This window comes from Thermobia domestica, chromosome 2 (assembly GCF_964235325.1).
Source record: "Thermobia domestica chromosome 2, izTheDome1.hap1.1, whole genome shotgun sequence".
In the NCBI taxonomy this organism is placed as follows: Eukaryota; Metazoa; Arthropoda; class Insecta; order Zygentoma; family Lepismatidae; genus Thermobia; species Thermobia domestica.
This window is the reverse complement of record NC_137455.1, coordinates 308,380,942-308,404,572: the sequence shown is the minus strand read 5'-3', so window position 1 is coordinate 308,404,572 and position 23,631 is coordinate 308,380,942. Positions and strand designations below refer to the sequence as shown.

Below are 23,631 nucleotides of genomic sequence, written 5' to 3'. Positions count from 1 at the left end.
GACGCCCTATAATTATGGTATGTGTTCTACTTTGCCCTGCTCGTGCGGATGTTTACAACATCTTGCAGAAAAACGAATATCACTGTTTGCTTCCAGGGTGCTAACATTACACATGCTTTCCTTTTTTGTGTATTCACCCGTTCGAGCCCAAGAACTTTCCTTGCTAGAAATGAACTGCTCAAAACAACGCTTATTGATACTACTGTGAAAATGGAAGATAGCAACAATTTAGAAACTAGTCATATTCTTTACTGACATAAATATTTATTATGCAATCGAGTATATACAAACACAGTAAATATTTACAATATATAATATGTACACGTTTGTACTGTATTTTACTTTAACTAACGATAACATTACGTTTGTTGTTTACAAAACATTTTTTTAAAGAAAAACGTTAGTTTATTGGTTTCTACGATAACCAACATAAATTTCTTTTTTTAAGGTTGCGTTTATTTCGTATTACAGTTACGCTTTTTATGTATTACCGAAATACAGTAACTATATAGGATGTATAAAGGCTATATTCCGTTCTATAATTCGTTAAGAGGTAAAGTATGATTCTTAGCACAGACTTTACTTCATTAGCCTACTTTTTCTAAATTGCTTGACGATCATAAACTTCATATCTTAATTCCGGTTCAATCTATAAATTAAAATTTTAAAAAATCACTTTGTTTTTGCTTTCAGCTTAATAACCTTTAATGTTTGAACGATCCAAAATGAACTAGACACAATAAAACAACAGTAGAGTCCATATATGAAGACATTAGTTGCTTGCAGTCCATAGATCCTCACGTATACAATAAATATAAGACAACGGAAGAGCTCAAACACACAGGCATGAGTATTGTTGTCTAACAGCATTCCCAGTGTCGTCAGTGATAGGATAATGTAGAATACGAAACAAGTAACGCAGAGCTGGGTCATACCCTGAAATTACAATGCAGAAAATAATACAATTATTATTATTATTACATAAATTCCTAAGGCAAGGATTCATATTAGAATATTGGGCCGATTATACATGGTCAGTTTTCCATCAAATGTTGTATCAAACTTATCTTTGATAGTCATTTGGTCAAATAAGTTGCCTAATACTTTTACACGCATTATAAACGATCAAATACAAAACTTAACTTTTTGTTCCTCATTTGTTTACATTTCTTCATTCAATTGTTATATTTGTTCGTAGGCATAAAGTGCAACGCGGTACTCGCTTGAACTAATTATTTAAAAGTAAGCTGTTTAAGTCGTAAATCTTAAACGAGCAGTTGGAAATGTGAACCATGCATGTGGAATGCGAACGCTCACCAACCTGTACAGCCTGGGAGCCGCGGTGGCTCAGTGGTACAGCATTCACCTCTTGTGCATGGGGTCCTTGGTTCGATCCCAGCTTGCGCCAAGTTAGCTTTGTGGTGGACAAACACCCTGTGTGTGGGTCTTCTCGGGGTTCTCCCGTTTCCTCACACTTTCTTCATTCCATCATTTCATTCATTTCTCATCATCGCCGTCTCCTTTAGCCTAGCCGGCATAACCGTGGGACGTAAAACTTAAAGATTTCATTTCATTTTTGTTCACCTGTACAGTCTAACTTAAGCCTCAATTTTTTCCAGTATTTCAAGTTCACAGTTATACAAGACAGGATGGTGCTTGTTAGTATCAATAAGCATTTCAATTGCTTCCCGTGGCCACATTTAGCGCCACCGTACAGTGATTTTCGTTTGTTTTCTTTGATGCAATGTTAGATAACAATAAACATGTTTTATGTTAGAACAATTGTATCAAATGTTGTAATCAACCCAAAAATCGTATACAACTTGGTATCGCACACGTTCAAATTCCACTTTGCTGAAACATTTGATACAATACTTGATGAAATATTTGATTATGATCTGATCGCAAGACGACAGCACAGAAAAAAAGAATAATGATTATCGCAAACTATATAATTGTATATATAAAGAGGAAACAATATTAACAAACTTTAAAAAAATCTAAAAAGTGAAAAATAATAGAAGTGCTAAAAAGCAGAAAATAATAAAGCGCTTAATTTTCTCACTTTTCGTTACTTCAGTAGTTTAGTGAGATATCTAAACAAAAGATAGGGTATTATGCCTATAAAATGGGTCAAACTAGGAAACATAATGACCAAATACATTTTTATATATGAAAATAAATTTATGTATGTATACTCCATCATAACTCTAGAAAGCCTGGAACAATTTTAACCGAAGTTGGCACACATATTACTTAATCTGGAAAATACTTCTGTGGGTAAGATCCCCTGGCACATCTAAGGACGAGTGGATGATAAAAATGATTTTAGAAAACGACCGATATTAATGTCGAATTCATAATTTTTTTAGATCGCTGAGATGAATCGTGACACACTCGATGCCGTTCCAATTTCAAGCCCAATTTCATCCCATTAACACCGGGGAGGATGAAATGGTGACGTAAAAAATAATCGAAAACGAGCGATATTAGTGTGCAAACAATAGTTTTGAGCGTTGCTAAGTTCATTGATGGCAGTTCTGGTGCAGCTTAAGTCAAAGTTCATCCCCCAGTGGGGATATGATCCCCTAGCAATCCTAGGGGTGAGTGAGAGGTGCGAAATAACAATAAAAAATCAACATTAATTCCGACTCCATAATTTTTGGGAGTCGGTGATGTAAATCGTGACTTCCTGATGCCCAAATTCAACCTCCGTTGTAATGCCTTGGGGGGAACGGACAACGGAGACATTTAAAATAATCGAAAAAGACTGATATTAGTATCAAATCAATCATTTTCGTAATTACTAAGTTAATTAGTGACAATCCATATGTCATTTAAGTTCAAGGTCAGAGCTAGTGTGGGTAAGACCTCTAGCGCCCCTAGGTGTGTGAAGCGGGGACATGTAAAAATAATTCTAAGAAATAATCGATATTAGTGTTTAATTCTTAATTTTTAGGGTCGCTGAGATGAATAATGACAATTCTGATCGTGAGTAAGTTAATATTTAGTTTCCATGCTAATATAATGGAAAACAACCGATGTTAGTGTCCAATCCGCCATTTTTGGGGGGGAGGGGGTCGCTAAGTTGGATAGTCATATTCGAGATACCATTGTCTAAGTCAATGAGAAGGGGGTGAAAAACAAAATGTCTAAGATGACCAAGATTATTGTCAATTCCATCGGGGTCCATCGTCGATTACTTTGTATTCGGAGTCTCTTAGCTGTTGGGTGCTAATCCTAATGAAGCTTAGTCTACGTAAGAACGGGCATGTCAAGTGGCTCGGGACTGTGGCGTTGCCTGTCGTTATTTATTCTACTCAGTTCTTAGGCGTTGCTCGTACATCTATCTATCTATATACATTTCTGTGTGTGTGTGTGTGTGTGTGTGTGTTTTACCATAACTGAAATGATGGAGTTATTTCAACCAAACTTGGTACACTAATGATTTACAATGTGAGAAAAATTGCTGTGGGGTAAGACATTTGTAGCTTAATAGGAGTAGAGATAGATGGAATGACATAAAAATTATCGAAAAATGACAGATATTAATGTCAAATGAATAGTTTTCGCGGTCAGTAATATGAATATTGATACTGCCGATGCAGTTAAGTGCAAGTTCAGCCCGCAGTGTTGGTAAGACTCCCCTGGGTGGGGTGGGAAGGGGCTGACATGTAAAAATAATTGAAAACGATATATATTATATATATATATATATATATATATATATAATATTAGTTTCGATCCCATAGTTTTCGCAATCCCTAAGATGAATTCCGATACTCTCGAGATTATTTAAGTCAAGGTACTACCATGAGCAAAATAAATGACGCGTCTCTTTATTTTGAAGTTTTTTGAAAATATCTCCGTTTTCTTTATATGTTCGAAATTTCGGAAGGTTTCCCCAGCAGGACAGGTTAATAACAAACCCGTTTTTAATATTTGTGTTAGATATTAGCTTAAAATAAAGAAATTAGAAGCAAAAAACATTAAATCGACAGAAATCTCGAGAATTACCAACTCTGCTAAAGTGGGAAATTTTCAAGAACGCGAGGGAATTCTGCAGTTCAACACGAAGCAGCGACATCTATGTCATTGAGAGAAGAGTGGATTAGATCTACAAACGAAAATTTTAACGAAATATTTCTAGTATGTCTTATTATATGCATTATCAGCGAACTCCAAATATATGAATCTATGCTAAGTATTAAATTAACGTATAGATAGTGCAAATAGTGGAAATTACCTATGGAAAAAGACGAATTGTTAGCTCAATCGTAATGAAAAATCGTCTTTACTGTAGAACAGGTTCAGCTTACGTAAGAGAGCAAATAGCTCAGTTAGGTAAAGCAACGAGTTTGTATACCGAAGGTAGACGGTTCGAATCCCGTGGAAGTACTGTTGTCATTTTTATCACTAAGGTTATTTTATTTATTTTTTATTTGGGAAAGAATCAAATTGTAACATATGTGTAAAACTCATGACGATACCAAAAAAAAAAAAAAAAAAAAAAAAAAAAAAAAGAGAGAGAGAGAAAATATCGTCGCATTTGCATTAGTGTCTCTAATTTTTGTTTGCAAACAGATTCGTAATTATTTTCCCTGTGCTCACTGATGCATAACGAATGTTTTCCAGTAAATGTTAATTCTAATTTGGAGAATTTTATAGTTTCACAATGTTTCTCACTACATAGACTTCTATCTACGTGTTTGGATATTTTGATAACAGATTTCCCTATTAAATGTTTAATTTTCTCTATAAATATTTGTCTTAAATTGAAATTGTTTTGAATTTACTACATAAGCAAAGTTGCCCGAAGGAGGGGAGCTCAAGTAATAGATATTCTACGTAAAAGCAACCTATTGTAGAATGATGATGCTTCTTACCTTCAGCACATAATCTTAACGTTAGAGAGTCAGAGAGAGAAAAATCCTGGTTTTTCCTCCTCTATGACCACCCATCTTAAACCTCTACATATCATTGTTCGTCTCACATAATTTCGGCTCTCCAAAGACATTCATATTTATTATTATTATTATTATTATTATTATTATTATTATTATTATTATTATTATTATTATTATTATTATTATTATTATTATTATTAATGAATATGCCACCCTTACATAATGTTGTAACTTTACACATCTTAGTTTAAAGTGCTTTCTTTAGTAATAATTTGAGCAACCACGTCACAAAATTTAAAATGTATGAGGGGGCACGACGTTTTATTTCCCCTCCTCTCTTTTCAGCACCCTCCAACAGAAGGTATATAATTTCTGAGAAGCAGGGCAGACAAAATGAATAAGAAATATATTTAGAGCATCCTTTCCTCCTTCGTGAATGTAATATCACGTAGCATTTTTTATTCTACTGAAGACGACCCTAGGCCGTTATGGTTAGGTAACAAAAGAAATACCTAATATATTTATAGCGCCCCTTATCTGTAATATTACCTCTTCTTTATTTGTTCGAGGCTTCCTTACACAACCAAGGGTGACAAAAAGAATAGGAAAAGTGTCTAAAGATTACAAAAGACTTTATATTTTGTCAGAAACAAGGCAATATATACACAACATTGCTTTCGTTAACAAGTGTTTCCCCCTTGAGTCGCTTATAAAATTATGCAGAATAACTTTTGCCGATCATTGTTCTAGAGGGATTTGTCCAGGATGGTTTGGTGTCGAGCTAATAACGATAAGTATATTTATTTACATCACTGTTAAAGAAATAGCAAACTTTCTGAAAGGAACTTACTTAGGAAACAGATCTTCCTTCTACTTAGCCAGAGCCCACTCTGAAAAATTGCATCTGGCATTCTGAGTGAAAGTTCTATGGGACTATTAGAAAAATATATTCCCGTTTTCACGCTGATGGTAGAATTTCTTAAACAGTTATTGAATTACGTTCGAAGGGTAGGCGTAAATAGCGCCCCCGCAACAATGTGGCGTGGGGACCGCACAAGCTGCAAGGCCAAAAAATATACAGAAAGTACGCAGGGGCGGAGCAGGCCAAATTTTCACACGGGCAAAGTGACTTTTTGGCGCCCTTCCCCTAGTAGTAGCCTATATTTTACATTTTATCGTAGTGTTTTTAATAGTTTAAACCAGGAGCGTCATTTCAGATTTTGCTTTGGGGGGGGGGGGCAAGACCTCTTGATATAAGTAAAATTTCGCGTTTTTCACTGATTTACTACTATTCTAATGATAAAATCTATATACATCTCAAACTCACGGGGGGAAAATGCCCCTCCCTGCCCTCCCTAAATGACGCCCCTGTTTTAAACCCATTTTCAAAAAGAAATCCATTACCTAGGAAAAGTTCACAAAGAATATGGCCCGCTATAAACAATACCAACTCCACCCCCCTGGTCTAGTGGCTAGCACGCCTGCCTTCTGTGGTACCGGGTCCAATTCCCGGTGGATTACTGTTGAACGATAAAAGTGGTTCGGATTCCACTATAATTAGTATCCACATCTCCCTTGCCCATTAAGGCATAACCGTGGAACGCTAAACTCAAGCAAACAAACAAACAATACTTAATTCCCGGCACTCTTTATTCTACATGCCATCTCTCAATTTTTCGATACAGCCCCCTTAGTATTATGAAACTCTCTTCTTCCATAGTGAAATGGAAAAAGATCATATAATTGCCACTACTTTACAAGAATATAAACCAAAAACGTCAGTAGAAAGCACATTATAAAATTTACTTTTTGAGGCTCGTTTTGGTGCCCCTCTTTCTCTGGCGCCCCGGGCAGTCGCCCGGCCCTTAGTCCGCCCTTGAAAGTACGGACGCATAACTAAGGACTGCGGAGGAAAGGTTAACCTTCATGTTATGCCACTGGTTTGACGTGTTTGAAATGTTCAGTAAGTGATCAGTTGGTGAAATAATTTCGACGGTCACTGATGTTTAAAGTTTAGCTAAGACAAAGCTACCTAATCAAATACATTTGATATCGCGATGTCACAATTTGATTTTTCCTCACATAAAAAAGATAAAAACAATAGTAATAAAAACCCTTGCTCGTACTGGGCTCTTAACTAACTAACAACCTAATTCTTACAGACTAGTTGCTCTGACCAACTGAGTTTCGATTTCTTACGCGAAAGAAGTCTGTTATATTAAGAGGCATGCTTTTCATTATCAAAACTGTTCGAAGTAATACGAACATGGCTTAGGAACAGAGACGGAACTGAATTACCACTCGATTGACCTTGAGGGCAAATCACCAAAGCGTAGCTATAAACGTAAGTTCAGCATGCATTTCTCTGGAGTTGTGTTCAGTATTCCTATCTGCCAGTCATGCTTGTTCGTAGGAGTAATATGTTACAAACCTAACCATTCGATAGAGCACAATGACAGAGAATCAAAATTAATGAATTCTTGCCCTTGTGAACTTGGGATACCACCATGTGCAATAAAACTGTCGCGTCTTCTGAAGTGATATTTTATCGAAAATAACTCGTTTTCCTTTATATATCCGAAGTTTTTGAGGGTTTCAAAATGAGGAAACGTTACTGACAAACAAGGACGCATTTAGGGGTGGGTCCAGGTGGTCCGGACTCCCCTCTGAAATCCCAACTTCTCTGTAAATTTAGCCTAAATTTAAGGATTATCTTTTAAATTTTATTATAATTTATCCTAATATTGAAGTCGGACTTCTCCCGAAATAAATTACTGCATACGTGCCTGCTGACAATTTTCAATATATTCCTTAAATAAGTAAAATAAATAAATTAGGAGCAAAAAGCTTCAACACGGGCTAACTTTTGTCCACTGCCAATATTGTTAGAAGGGATATTAATAGCAAAAACTGCTAGGCAATGCTGAACCTTGGAACTTCACTCCGAACAGCAAGCTTATTATTGAGAACTACATATGAAACATTTTATCAAAACTTATCTAGCTTTTACCTGGCATGAAATTATTATATACACCAAAATTCACTCTCCTAAAATGTGTATCTAAACATTGCTCTACGTATCTACGAAGCAATGAAAATTATTTATCGAAATATGTGAGCAGGGAATTCTAACAGCCAGCCATTTTATTTAAATCTTAGTAAACCCTGTAACCGGGCGTTAACGTGAAGACAAAGCTTGGTCCATTGGTAAAGTGTTGGAAGAATATAAACTCAATGTTCGTAGGTTCGAATCTATCCACTCACCATAACATTTTGTTCTTATGTGTAACGATGAAATAAGAAAGAAAAAAATGTATAACCGTTAAGACAAAACTTCAACCAAGTCTGAAGAGAACAATACTAAAATAGTAATACAATGACGTCAACCAAAAATTATTTCATGTAGCGTTTGGACGAAATTACAGCTGTTAACAATTGCAGAAATAAAAACAGGCTGTAATGCAGTCTAGACTTCTGAATGCATTTACTTCCTGAAAACTTCCGTCTCGTCATTGGTATGCCGTTAATCATTGTAAAACCTTTCAATTGGAAGTGAAATGACACAAACTAAAACAGTTTTAAATCAATAAATGTCTATGTGTAAAAGTAGGTGTCTTTTATCTGTAGTTCTGAGTTCCTTTTACTTTGAAGTGACAAATGAGAGAAGAAAGTATGGTGTTCGAAAAAAAAATCAAATTTGAGATTTCAACGAATTTACACGTATTATAGCCCCTAACACCGAAAAAGTTATTTTTCGATACATGTCCATTAGTTCGTCCGTCCGTTCGCTACACTTTTCTGTGCACTCGTCTAGAATCCATACCTGAAGCCATACCTCGCCTAGAAGCCATACTTGAACATACCGTAAATTAGTTGAAAAATTTACGGTATGTTCAACTTATCTGCACCAAATTTTAGTTTAAGATTTTCATAGTATTTCCTATAGTTTTTTTTATTTCCCTCCTACTCCCAAAACAAGGGTAGTTTCCTGTACGATGAAAATAAAAAAAAGATATTTTCTCATAACTGGCTCTAACGATCTTGTTTTCTTTCTTTTTTTATAAATCAATATTTAATTAGCAGCCCTATTTTGTGGTATAAGGCATTTATCTGAGAAAAATCTACAAGGGGTAGTTTATACTAAGGGGGTGAGTTTTTTCTCAGTGATTTTCTCAAAATGGACTCAAATGTTTTCGTTCATATTTCATAAATAAAGATTTCATTAATAACTTATCAATATGGCATAACTCGTTTGTCCTAAAAAAATGCGAGGGGTAGTTTATTCTTGGTGGAGTGTTGTCTGGGCGATTTTCTCAAAAACGACTCAAAAGAGTTTATTCATATTTCAAAAATAAATATTTCGTTAATAACCGAACAATATGGCAAAACTCGTTTGTCCTGAAAAAATATGCGAGGGGTAGTTTACTCTTGGGGGTGTTTTTCCTCCACGGTTTTCTCAAAAATGAGTCAAGCAATTTTGTTCGTACTCAGAAATAAATATTTCATTAAAAACCTAGTAATATGGAATAACTCGCTTACCCTGAAAGAAAGCTCAAGAGATAGTTTCTTCGGGGAGTTATTTTTCCGTCACGATTTTCTCAAAAATTACTCGGACAATTTTATTGATAATTCATAAATAAGTATTTCATTAATAACCCTATATTTTAGTATAAGTCATTTCTATGAAAAACAATTACAACGGATAGTTTATTTTTGGGGTCAAGGTTTTTTCCCCGACAATTTTCTCGAACGACAGGCGATTTTGTTCAAATTTCGCAAATAAATATTTCATTAATAACCAAAAGTATATCTTAACTCATTGTTCGAAACAATTCACAAGAAGTAGGTTACTCCTGACGTGTTCTTTTTGAACGACTTTCCCAAAGTGACTCATTTGATTTTTTTCATATTTCATAAACAATGATTGCATTAATTGGTCTATTATATGTCTAATGAAAATGTGCTCAAAGTGTGAGTTAGTTTTGTAGTATGGATTTTCTTCAATCGAAGTTTTTTATTCGATAATCTGACATTCGATGTATTTGAATAATACGATAATTTTATTCGTATTATCCAAATACACACTTCAGTAACAACTGCGGCCTAACACAGTTAAGAAATTGAATTGAAAAAGTTTAGTGCGGTGGCCCTGTAATTGAATATTTTTTTGAGAAACTCCCTAGCTTTTTGTGGTAAACTCAGGCTTTTCTTTTTCGAGCGACAAAAGAGAGAAGAAAATATAGTGATTGCGAAAATAATATCAAATTCAGATTTCAACGGATTTACATGTTTCATGGCGTCTACATACCGGAAATGTGACTTTTCGACACCCGTCCTTCCGGTCCGTCCGTTCGGCACACTTTTATATGCACTCGCCTAGAGGCCATACCGTTCAACGTATCTACACCAAATTTTAAACTTAGGGTTTACTTAGTATTCTTACAGGAGCTTTTCCATTTTTTCCTACCACCTAAAATAAGTGTGGTTTACAAACAGCCGAAAATCGAAAAACGCTATTTTCTCAAAAATGGTTTTAACAATTTTGTTTATTTTTCATTAATCAATATTTAATTAACAACCCTATATTGCAGTATCAGATATTTCTCATAGAAAAATTTACGAGGGGTAGTTTATTCTTGGAGGTGACTTTTTCTCGACGATTTTCTCAGAAAAGACCCTGGCGAATTTTGTACACACTTCATAAATAAATATTTGACCTTACAACATGGTATAAGTCAATTGACCTGAAAAATATATGAGTAGTAGTTTATTCTTGGACTTGAATTTATTCCCAGTGAGTTTCTCAAACACGACCAGTTGGCAACCCTGTATCTCGACAACGAAGCTGAATTCGAAAACTGCAAGAGGACCATTTGTCTCCTTTTGATGTCACGAATCACCTCCCGAAGTTTGTGGACATCTTTCAGGTTCACCCTTAATGAAGCTTCTTTTCGAAAAGTTAACTATTAACTTTAGGCATTGTTTATCTTTTTTTTAAATCACAAATGTCGTTATTAATTTTAAGGCAGAGAACTACTTCTGAGAGAATAGATCTTGAAAAATAATTTTAAAACTTAGACTTTTGTTTTCGAGACATTCCAGACAAGACGAGACATTTTACAAGCTATCTCGTGTCCAAAACATTTGCCTCGTATTATCTTGGATGTCACAAAGCGCGTCTTGTCTCTTTCTCGAGACATGTCTTATCTCGTGCGCATTCGTTAACACTTGGGAAGGATTATCTTTCTACTCAAAGCATTGTTTTTATAATGGTTGCATATTTATGATAATTGCTGTCCACATAAATTACAGTCCTTTTAGTTGAATTAATTATTATTATTATTATTATTGAAATTGCAATATCTAGTTTAACGTTGGACGATTATGCACCTACGCTAAGGGAGAATGATGATGAATGAAATGGTGAAATGAAGAAAGTGGGAGGAAAATGGAAAATCTCAAGAAAACACATACCCATGCACACGGTATTTGTCCACCTCAAATTTCACTTGGCACGAAGTGGAATCGAGCCACGGACCCCCTGCACCAAAGGTCCCTGCAATGTTTTATTATTATTATTATTATTATTATTATTATTATTAATAATAATAATAATAATAATAATAATAATAATAATAATAATAATAATAATAATAATAATTGAAGCGAGCTTAACGAGTTTCAACCGTACGACTCAACCAACGTTTGGGTGCCTGTTCGTTCGTCTGCTCCTCTCATAAAAGACATTTCATTTTAATGAAACTAGCAAGTGCCTTCTTTTAGCTCTGCGAAGTAACTATTACTTGGAATATGAATCTGCAAAACGTAAGAGGTAAAATTAACCAAATGGTGCAAGTTTCCACTTATATATACAAAACAATTTTGCAATATCAACTACGTGAATCTTGTCCCATAAAGAAGCCGAAACCCCTACACCGAAGAGCCCTCCGAGATTTGATCATTGTCCACACGGACTGAAATTGTCATTTGAAGCCAAGACTTTAATATGAAGCCAATAATTTCTTTAAAATAGACGGAAAATTCGGAAGTTATAAGCATTTTCATATTTTTGCCTTTTCCCATAAGGGAGCCGTAGCCCCCTATACTGAAGACCCCCCCGGAGATTTGATCATTGTCCACTCGGACTGAGTTTGTCATTTGGAACCAACACTTTAATACGAAGCAAAATATTTCTTTAAAATAGACGAAAAATTCGAAAGTTATAAACATGTTAATAATTTTGCCCTTTCTCATAAGGGGGCCGTATTAGCCTACACTGAAGAGCCCCACGAGATTTGATCATTGACCACTTGGACTGAAATTCTCATTTGAAACCAAAACTTTAATATGAATCCAAAAATTAAACTTTTACATCAATTTAAACTGACTGGGTTCCAGTTCCCCCCACTATTGTTTAGTTTGGTTAAGTGGTAATTTGTGACAGCTTCACATCATCAAAAGAATGTTTCACTTCCCCTCCCCTCCCCCAGGAGTTCGTGCTGGATCCACCACTGGAATCAATAGACACTCTTCCTATTCTTTTTGTCACCCTTGATTGTGTAGGGGCTCCCTCGTACAAATAAAGAAGCGGTAATATTACAATCAAGGGGCGCTATATATTAGGTATTTTTTTAGTTACCTACCCCTAACCGCACAGGGCCATCTTTCGTAGAATAAAAAATATTACGTGATATTCCAATCATGAAAGGGGAGAGGATGCTGTAAATATATTTCTTATTCATTTTGTCTGTCCTGCTTATCAAAAATTACTTTCTGTTGGAAGGCTACTGAAATGAGAGGGGCAAAATAAAAAGTCGTACCCCCTCCTACATGGTTGCTCAAATAAGTACTAAAGAAAGCATTTTAAACTAAGATATTTAAGATTTAAACTAGGAAACTAAGATATCCTACATTATGTAAGGATGGCATATTCAGGATTATTATTATTATTATTATTATTATTATTATTATTATTATTATTATTATTATTATTATTATTATTATTATTATTATTATTATTATTTGAATGTTTTTGGAGCACCGAAATTTTGTGAGACGAACAATGATATGTAGAGGTTTAAGATGGGTAGTCATAGAGGAGGAAAGACCAGGATTTTTCTCTGTCTGACTCTCTAACGTAAAGATTATGTGCTGAAGGTAAGAAGCATCATCATTCTACAATAGGTTGCTTTTACGTAGAATATCAATTACTTGAGTTCTCCCCCTTCGGCCTACTTACCTTATGTAGTAAATTCAAAACAATTTCAATTCAATACAAATACATTGTAAAACTTTTCCGTAATTAAACATCTAGGGAAAATTAAACATTTAATAGGGAAATCTGTTATCAAAATATCCAAACACGTAGATAGAAAACTATCTAGTGAGAAATATTGTGAAACTTTATAAAATTCTCCAAATTAGAATTAACATTTACTGGGAAACATTCGTTATGCGCCAGCGAGCATATGGTGAGCAGTGAGCACAGGGGAAATAATTACGAAACTGTTTGCAAACAAAATTAGGGACGCTAATGCAAGTGTGACAACAGCATTTTTTCTTTTCTTGGTATCGTCATGAGTTTTACACATACGTTACAATTTGATTCTTTCCCAAATAAAAAAATAACCGTAGTGTAGTGATAAAAATGGTAACGGCACTTCCGCGGGATCGAACCCGCTACCTTCAGCATACAGACTCGTTGCTTTAACTAACTGAGCTATTTGTTTTTTTTTTTTTCGTGAATTGAGCCTGTTCCGGTAAAGACGATATTTCATTACGATCGTCCTACCAATTCGTCCTTTTCCATAGATAATTTCCACTATTTGCTCTATCTTTATGTTAATACTTAGCATATATTCATATATTTGGAGTTTGCAGATAATGCATATAATAAGACATACTAGAAATATTCGTTAAAAGTTTAGTTTGTAGATTTAATCCACATTCCTCTCAATGACATAGATGTCGCTGCTTCGTGTTGAAATGCAGAATTCCCTCGTGTTCTTGAAAATTTCCCACTTTAGCAGAGTTGGTAATTCTCGAGATTTCTGTCGATTTAATGTTTTTTGCTTCTAATTTCTTTATTTTAAGCTAATATCTAACACAAATATTAAAAACGGGTTTGTTATTAACCTGTCCTGCTGGGGAAACCTTCCGAAATTTCGAACATATAAAGAAAACGGAGATATTTTCAAAAAACTTCAAAATAAAGAGACGCGTCATTTATTTTGCTCATGGTAGTACAGCTTCTATCGACACGGTAGATGAGAAAGGGTGAAAAATAAAATGTTAAAAATAACTGAAAATAGTGTCGAATTCATAGCCTTCGGGGTAGCTGAGGTAAATAGTGACTCCCGATGGTCCAAGTTCATCCCCATTAGCATCCTGGGAAGGAGAAAGGATGGTAATATATAAAATAATCGAAAACGACCGATATTTGTGTCGAATCCATAGTTTTCGGGGTCCCTAAATTGATTAGTAACAGTTCCGATGTCTTTTAAGTCCTCGTTTAGTATCCATAGCATTTTTCCTAAAATTTAATGCTACGCTTAAGAAGGATCCCAGATGCAGTTTTAAGGGGTTTCCTTGGTATTTTTACTTTCTCAATATTTAATCATTTCGACACCATTCATTTGCCCTTGATTTCCTATAACAAAACATCATAGTGTATCGTAAAATGAAAATAAATTAGAGTTACAGTCAACACTTACCACGTGCTTCATTATAAGTTCTTGGAATCCGATTAATACTAAAGTGAAGTGAAACAGGAGATAAATGTTGCACCAAAGGGGTAACTGCACGTCATATTTCATTCTGGACTTCACCTGAAGGAATAAAGAAAAAAAAACAGTATTATTAAAATTTATTCAGAAGACTATTAAATGAAAGTGGCTCAATAAACTATTTTTCTTTATCTTTTCTTAACATCTCTATTTTATTCGTAGGTTATTATAAAGTGAATTAATAAATATTCATGATCTCAAATTAGGCTGTGTCCCTTTGTCAAGACTACATCACATATTAAAGCAAATACGAAATGAATTATTTCGTATATGGAGTCCTATATTTTAACGTTATATGTTTTTTAAGTCACTTCTAGGTTACTTGATAGAACGATAGAAAATGTAACCTAATTTCAAATCTCCTTACTTTTGGCATTTCAAGATTTATTGTTCCGAGTATTTGAGATTTATTAATAGTATCAAAATGTGAATATTTATAAAAATATACATAATAAATAAAATTGGATATAAGAAATAAAATACATAATAACATTATTTTCATTTACACGGCTGGACGTCCTCAAAGAGGCAAGGTGAGGCCATAGCCGTTTTCTGGAATTCAATCATTCTGGAATTTCTGGAATAAATAATTTAAACTTAGTATCGGAACACGAGCAAAATTTTCCAAAGGTATTTTTCCAATAGTTTCTATATTTCTTTAAATTTGTAACTTCTGTTGTAGAACATCTGTTACATAATAGTAAATGATCAGTAAAAATTGGAAACATATTTATCTTTTTTTTCCTGAAACCATGTTGTGAATATCGGAATGGTACTATACAAATCAACCTCTTGGTGACTGCTTTCCATATCATTTTCCTTTTCCCTATCCTGAGCTGAACCTTATTTGCCTAAAGGGCATTAATAATTCAAATAAATAAATAAATGAAAAATAAAGACTATAAATTTTGCCTCCTCCTACGGAGATGGAATGGGGTGTATATGAAGTATACTCACTAATATTTTTATAGTCCAGCCTAAACTCAGCTTAAATTTACGAAATGATGATCTTATACGAGGGTGGGTATATGCTGTAATTTTGAAAACGGTCAAGTGTATACTTACCTAAAATTCTAGCATTACATCACCAAAAAAAATCTGCGAATGACATGTTTATGTGCATAATGGTAGAGAGACGTCGCAAATATAAATTGTATTTGAATCTTCAGATTCATCAATTCTCTAGAGATTATATTGTTTACTATATGAATATTTGATACGAGGTGTTTGATTGAAATTTTCAAATGTAGCAATTTTGCATTGAAGTAAATGTTCGACAACAGGGGGATCTCGTCACCGTAAGAGAAAATTAGTTTTCTTTGTGACAACTCTCGCATCACAGAAAGTAAATGGTGAGTGAAAGAGTATCGACCTTAGTGCAATAGCGAATAATTATCAAATTTTCATACAAGACATGTACAACGCAATTCTCCAGAGTTAAAAGCAACGTTCGGTGAAGCCTGTCCATTCTGTTCACTCATTGGCTATTTGGCAGCCAATTTGCAAATATTTGGAAACTACACCAAAACTCGAAACTTTCAGATGTTTGATAGATAATTTTTATAGATTAGTTAAGAGCAAGAAAAAACGGATATAGCTTGTGTGGATTAAGGACTTCAATCTAACACGGGCCTTAATCACTTTTTATTAAATATCTCTAGACTATGAAGTTTTATTTGGGAAAAACTACTGAGTAGTTCAATGTAAAAACGATAAATAGGCTATGTTAACAATGGTGTCCCGATGAAAACTTCATGGTGCATAGTAAATTTGTATTATATTATTAACGCGAAACACCATAAAGAAATTGATTATTAATATAATAAATTACAACTGTAACATGTCCAATGAAGCTTCAGTCGGTAGGACCTACAGCCACATTGACGCATTTCTTGTTTACATATTTTTTCACTTTTTCAAAAACAAAACTTAATAGATCCGATATATAACGGTGTAATGAAAAGTGTTCGTAGTCCATGCTAAATGAAAGCTATATTATACTATCCATACTATACAAGTATACAGCTTCATATTCCAGCTTCATCTTAAGCTCCACACAGGGCAACAAAATGTATAGAAAGTTTTTCAAGAAAATTGTTCTAATCAATAAATCAGTTTTGCTTTGTAGTACAGAATTATATTTATTGCTTTCCTTGGTATGGGATATGCCAGCGAACAGACTGCATTTGATTAATCACATTATACTGTTACGTGTACTTGCCATGGGCTTATTTGCCACAACTCGATTTTGGTATTGTTTGTCATAGTATTTTCATCTTGGATTTACCAGATTTCATTATCATGAAGATTGACACATACCTCATGTAACAGCTAACAAGGAGAAAGCAGACTTTGGTAAATGAATTTCGTGGCCATTTTTTTCAAGGTGATAGTGCACATTCAAAGTGTTCATATCACAAACTGGGAGAGCGCAATGGCTTAATATAGCAGAGAAAAAGCTTCTTAAAGTTTTTTTAAGACTCGCCGCATGTCATACGTTGCGCAAAATTATCAACTGACGGCATGGCAGAATCAGTAGCATCTGTGACTCAAGTGTCCTGGGTTCTATTCTCCTAGAGTCAACTTTTTTTGTTCTTTGTTTCAACCAAAAAAGTAGCCACTTGTAGCTAGAAGCAGAATGTTAATTCACCATATGTTTATAATGAATTAAAAGAATAGAAATATTCAAATCAGTTGTAAAAGCTTTCAATGTTCCATGTTAACTAGCAACAAAATGTTATCTATTTCGTAAATATATTGATATCACGAGTTATATTATGGTTACCACAGTCATTGTGTAAAAAATGTTCTTGGCGCTTCGGAACCGGTTTTGAAGAAAATCGAAACCGTTTTTTTTTAATTTTCGAAAAACTGTTTCGGTTTTCCTAAAAAAACGAGAAACCGGTTTTTGTACTCACCACTAGTTTCTAAGTACACAAATGATTGAACTCAATTAAACGTATGATACTTAAATGTAGGGTTGACAACCGAAAGCTCAGTATCTGATAATGTGCTTGTTGACAACTATACGTATTTCGTTTTAAAATATAATTATATGATTGTTATAATATAGTCATTTGGCAACCCTTAGCTTATCAGAGTCGGTTTTATGTAAATCTTCATGATTACGAAATAAGATAAATCAACAGTAGCAGTGCCAGTAGTAGATCTAGCCCGGGGCCGGGGGCGAGGCCCCCAGTTTTTTAGTGACAAAAATAATTTAAGCTATTATTTATATGTTGGAAGTTTATAGTAATTCATGATTACTACCATAGTCTGGATTCTGCCTGCCCTCAGTTTTCAGCTAGATCCGCCTCTGAGCAATACCGTGGCAAACAGCACCAAAATTGAGTTATGGCAAATGACACCGTGGCAAACCGCACGTAATCATTATACTTACATTGTAGTTAGTTGGTTACAATACATAAACCTTCTAGAACTTCCTCGTGGCTAAGCGGTGCGCCTTTGGCGTGAGAAACCCGGGTTCGATTCCCTGCGTAAGCTCATATGGTTCGGATCGCACATAAAGCTGTAGATCCACGTCTCATGTAGCCTCGCTCCTGAATGGGGCGCTAAATTCAAAATCACATAATATCACATGAACCGACTATTCACAAGAATAATAGTATTAAGTTGTACCGGTAATTATAATAATTGAATAATCATGTCTTAGAAGGGCAGAATATTGTGTACTCTTTATTGAGAAACTTCTCAACAGAATTAAATACACTATTTAACAGTTTTCTTACTTTTCACTTGAATTTACTGACGTTTTGATTCAATTTAGAGATTTCTAGTAAATGATTGACCAGCTTCATAAATACCCAGAAAAATTTCCTCGGCAATTTTCGTGTCTAAATGAGGAAATGTGTATACTTTCTTTAGCTCGTGTCTTAAGATTTTTTTTTTGGGGGGGGGGTATATTTCTTGGTTTTACGTACAAAATGAAAAATTTATTTTTGTTTTACATCCTACGATCATGCCTTGTAGGCTAAATGTGACGGATGATTAATGAAAGTGTATGATTATTATAGAATTAGTGGAATATAATGTGGGAGGAAACGGGAGAATTCCAAGAAAACTCACACGATATTGTCCATCACAAACTCATCTCGTGTGGGATCGAAACAGGAATCCTTCGTACCAGATCAAATTCTTTCAATATAATTAACGAGATATTATTACTTACGTCTATTTTATCTTCGTCTGCACCCAGTCTAGGTTTTCCTGGCAACCAGCTTGGTCCTTTCCAAATAGCAGCTAGTTTATTGTTCCATCCTTCCATTGATTTCCATTTATCAATCACATGTATGTTATAGAATATCTTGTTCAATGAAAAGAGAAAGCAAAGAAAATTATTAATTATACAGGAGCTTTGTAAAGTTCCGGTGCACTACTAGGGATGGGCACGAGCGAGTTTTCTTTGAAACTCAACTTGACTCGAAACACACATCTTCAAGCTCGACTCGAGAACTCGGCTCGAAGAATTTCCTCCAACTCGACTCGAATTTGGGTCAAGTTTCTAGTCGAGTCGAGCCAAATCGAGCTAAATCCTGTGTGTGTAGTTTCAAGTACTGTCTTCAGGTATCCTACATAGATAATATGATTATGAATGATACTACTACTACGACAACTTTATTATTATTATTATTATTATTATTATTATTATTATTATTATTATTATTATTATTATTATTATTATTATTATTATTATAGCTACACCGTGTATAACCTTGAAAGATAGGCGGTGTGTATCTGAATTCTAACTAAAAACTAGTTAACCGCCGATCTTGGTCGTCTAGAAGTCTTCAGGAGGCAAGGACATTATTTACGAGGTCCTGGGTTTGAGTTCAGGAGGGGCAAATATTCGGGCTCGAGGCAAAAATTGTTAAAGTTATAGGCCTCCTGCCAAATATGTTCAAAACTGCTCGGTCCGGATTTAGGGTTGTTAACAGCTGGAGCAGCTCGGCTCATAAGTCACTCGCTATCAACCGGATCCGAGAAGTGAGCCGAGCCAATAGCTCACCCAACCGAGCCTGCTCGAGCCGATGACTCACCGGAGCCGAACCGAACCGAGATAATGCCTCACCCAACCGAGCTTGCTCGAGCCGATGACTCACCGGAGCCGAACCGAACCGAGATAATGCCTCACCGGAACTGAGCCGGTTCGAGGTATCGGCTTAGTTAAGCCGAGTCGAATTGAGCCGATGGCCTTGTTTCAACGGAGCCGGCTCAAGCCGATGGCTCACTTGTGCCCGAGTCGGTGGCTTATCCGAACCGAGCCGGCTCGAGCTGTTCTCTCAGTTGAACCGAGCCGAGCCGGTTGACATCACTACACAGGTTGGGCTCAAAAAGTAACCGTGCAGGTCTCAGCCTTACTGGTAAGAACTACAATAATACTTATATTGGTGCTCACGATATTTGAGGCAGTCTCTTTATAAAAATCTATTGTCGTCTCGTTATTGAGACGAGACAAGATGCGGGTAGTGTCCACTCTCGTTGGCAACACTAGAAGTAATCCACATTACTGCTTACTTTTCTCATGGCTTTCACTTTCCAGTCAATCAGGCCATGATTTCAAAGCGAGTTCAAATTATCTGAACGAGCAAACCATTTGTCAAACTCAACTCAACTCGAAACTTGACCTCAAAAACAATGACTCGGCTCGAAACTCGACTCGAGGAAATTACCGTTGACTCGACTTGTGCCCATCCTTATGCACTACGAATGCATATTTCTATGTAAGTAATACAGTATAACCTGTATATAATGTGAGGGATGCACTGGGAAACTATTTGCTAAAGAAAGTGTCTTACACAAGATTAACATCTAATAGCAACTTATCTTAAATCCAGAGGGTGGTTGGCGAACTTCGTGGGTCTTATGCCCCGGAAGCATGCCTGGAAGAAACCAGAGGTGGATCCAGGGGGGACCATAGGGGCAATTGCCCCCTCCAGAACAGGAAACTTTCTTATTTTATATATAAATAAAACCCATTCGAGAGCTCTTAAAAGTAGCTCTAAGTAGCAGTATTACGACCTACCGCTCACCCCAGAAGTCCGTCCTGGATCCGCCCCTGGAAGAAACATTGGTATCCATTTAAGCCGGGTGGAATCCTGACTGTTTGGAGCGAAGGTAAAACGGGAAAACATTCTGTTCCCTTCTCTCGTACATGGTAATAACACATTATGTCCGTTATTTAAATATTATTATTTTATTTAGGTAAGTAGAATGATAGATAAATATAAATAAACTTCTTACACATTAAGTTTCCTTTTACGAAGTTATACGAGCCTATTTCACTTGTAATTTTTCAATCTTCTGTCTCGCTATTCTTAATCTGCAGCAAATCGTTCGAGACTGATTCAGTTGCATAAACTCTTCCCGGTGATAAGGGCTACGGTGTAGATAGTTTTGAAACGAATTGATCATGATTAATCATATCCTCAAGAAATAATGATCGGAAAACTAATTCCTTCAGTTTGCAGTACCAGATAGAACATATTGTCATCTTTTACTGATCGAACTGGAGAGACATTGGTTAACTGGCGTCGTTAGCTTTTTAAATCTGGAGGGGTCGCATGAAACAAAACCAAAATCCTTCTTCCGACAAAAGTTATATGTACAAAGTAGTATAGTTTCTTTAAATACACTTGACTAAAATCTGGAGGGGACACGTCCCCCCACCCCCGATAACGACACCCATGATAGGTTGAAGTACGTAACTAAAGATCTTCGCTAAGTTTGGCAACATTTCTTTTCCAGTTTTTGTTAATAACTTAATGATCATAAAAAATTAAGATATGGGTAATAGTATCTACGAAATGCTATTACATAAACTGGATATTTCGTATAGTGTATAAACTTTGGTGCCAAATGGTTATGTCGTCATAAATTGTGTACCAACTGTGGTCTATAAGAAAATATTTTAAAGGGTCATTCGTTCATGTTACAAATTGTAGATACTTCGGCTTACTTTCTACAACTTCGATATTCTTCATTGTTTTTAATTTATTTACTAAAATTTTAAAAAGTAGGAATGAATTTAGCGAAGAGTGATAAGTAGCGCCGTAACTTAGATTTTTTCTGGGGCGGCATGGAAACGCGTATTTGGACCCCACAAAAATTTGGTTTTCTAATTCTTGGGCCCCCTCTTCCCATCTTTCTCTTACTCTTTATGGGCCCCGGAAGCGCTGGGCCCTCCCGCATGGCAAGGTCTGCTGGACTGTTACCTACGCCCCTCGGTCCGTTCCGTACGTGACAAATTAAGGGGACAATATTGACAAATCTCAAAGACATACGAAGAAATATTATTTCTAGGGCCCCTAATGGTAGGCATTTTTTTTTTTTTTACTGAAATGAGCTCACGACTCATTTTTGTTTTATTTATCTTTTTTGTGCTGTTTTGTTTATGTAATGTAGTGAATCTATTTGATGCTTCATTTATAATTTCATGTTCGTATCATATATGAAATGAGAAAATTTTGTCTTAAAATAGGACCTCCTCGAACGGCGGGAAGCTTCCCTGGTGTGGGGGCAGTTGCTCCCTGCCCCCCCCACAAGTTACTGCCCTGGTGATAAGCAAACTGCATGGTGATAGAGGTAAACAAGGATCACTTACTCACCTGAAATTTGCATCTCGAATGCATTTACCCGTTCTTACCTGAGACCAAAGAGGGTTGAAAAGTGGTTGACTCAATACAAGTCCATAAACGATGTTCTCTCCATTCTTTTCTTCTGCAAATGTACCAAACATTCTGTCCCATATAATCAGAAATCCTCCGTAATTTTTATCCAAGCAATATAAATTGCAGCCTGAAAATAATAGAAGCAAAGAATTTATTTGAGTATTGTATGTACAATAAGATACATTAGAATTTTACGGTTATGTAAGATAAAATTAATTCACGGACGTTAAAGGAGTATAAAGAATAAAATGTATTTTTTATGCACAAAATCTTCAAATTGAGCTTCTCAAAAGCCCTTTCTACATTTCACTTTACTATAACTTTATATAGAATAAAGCAGCGGTTCTCAACCTAATTCCTATCACGATCCCCATTTTATCACATCCTCTTGCCAGCGACCCCCTTATAGTTTCTGGTTTGTAATAAGCTTGTGTGGGATTTTTAATATATCTATTGCGGAGATCTCACGATATCCATCTATTTCTATAATAGTAGAATCCATTTCTTGTGTATAGTGGATACAGTAATTTTCCTAAAAGCGAATGAATTAAAATCAAATTTGGTCAGTTCATTCATATTACAAATATCGAATTTGATCCGTCATACTGTTTCGAAATGGAGACCGATTGAAAGTTTTAAAACTTCATAACTTCCTGAATTTTGGGTCATATGATAAACAAAAAGTTATTTCTAATTTTGATTTAAAAAATCTTGGATAGTTGTTTAAAAAGTTATTAAGTATTTTAAATGACATAATAATGTGCGTCACGAAGATTAAATCGGACATTGCCGCACTAGTGAAATATCACACCATGCTCAGATATTTCATTAGCTTTCAATTTTAATTGTATTTCAATATGCAGGTTTCGTTTCATTTGCATTTTTCTGCTACTTCAATATGCAGGTTTTGTTGCATTTACATTTTTCCGGTATTTCAATATGCAGTTCTCATTAGTTTCATATCGTACCTCTTTCATTTAAATTGATTTTTAAACAACTCTGCACCTGTTGAAAATGTTTGGTAGACCTATTCTTTTGTTGTTCTTAACAGTATGTACAAAAATAAAAATGTGCCTATCAGAACAAAATTCAAAATAATATTTAAAAATATTTTCCGGTATTAGATTCTAATTATATTTATACCTTCCGTTTATCTTTGCGACTCCCATGAAACCCTCTCGCGACCCCCAGGTTGAGAAATCCTGGAATAAAGATACCTAGGTATTTTTGTGAAATAAATTTTGTACAACA

At 35.2% G+C, this 23,631-nt stretch overlaps 1 protein-coding gene across 1 annotated transcript in view; it reads right to left on the bottom strand.

Moving 5' to 3' along the window:
- Window positions 1–250: 250 nt before the first annotated feature.
- The window catches only part of LOC145678601 (alkylglycerol monooxygenase-like), a 115,961-nt gene continuing 92,580 nt past the window's right edge, over window positions 251–23,631 (bottom strand). The window contains exons 6-9 of the mRNA XM_081748942.1: window positions 22,356–22,507; window positions 18,882–19,016; window positions 14,621–14,734; window positions 251–936 (exon numbers count right to left, since the gene is read on the bottom strand). Of these exons, the coding sequence (XP_081605068.1) occupies window positions 673–936; window positions 14,621–14,734; window positions 18,882–19,016; window positions 22,356–22,507 (665 nt within the window). The 3' untranslated portion in view covers window positions 251–672. The remainder of the gene's footprint in view (window positions 937–14,620; window positions 14,735–18,881; window positions 19,017–22,355; window positions 22,508–23,631) is intronic.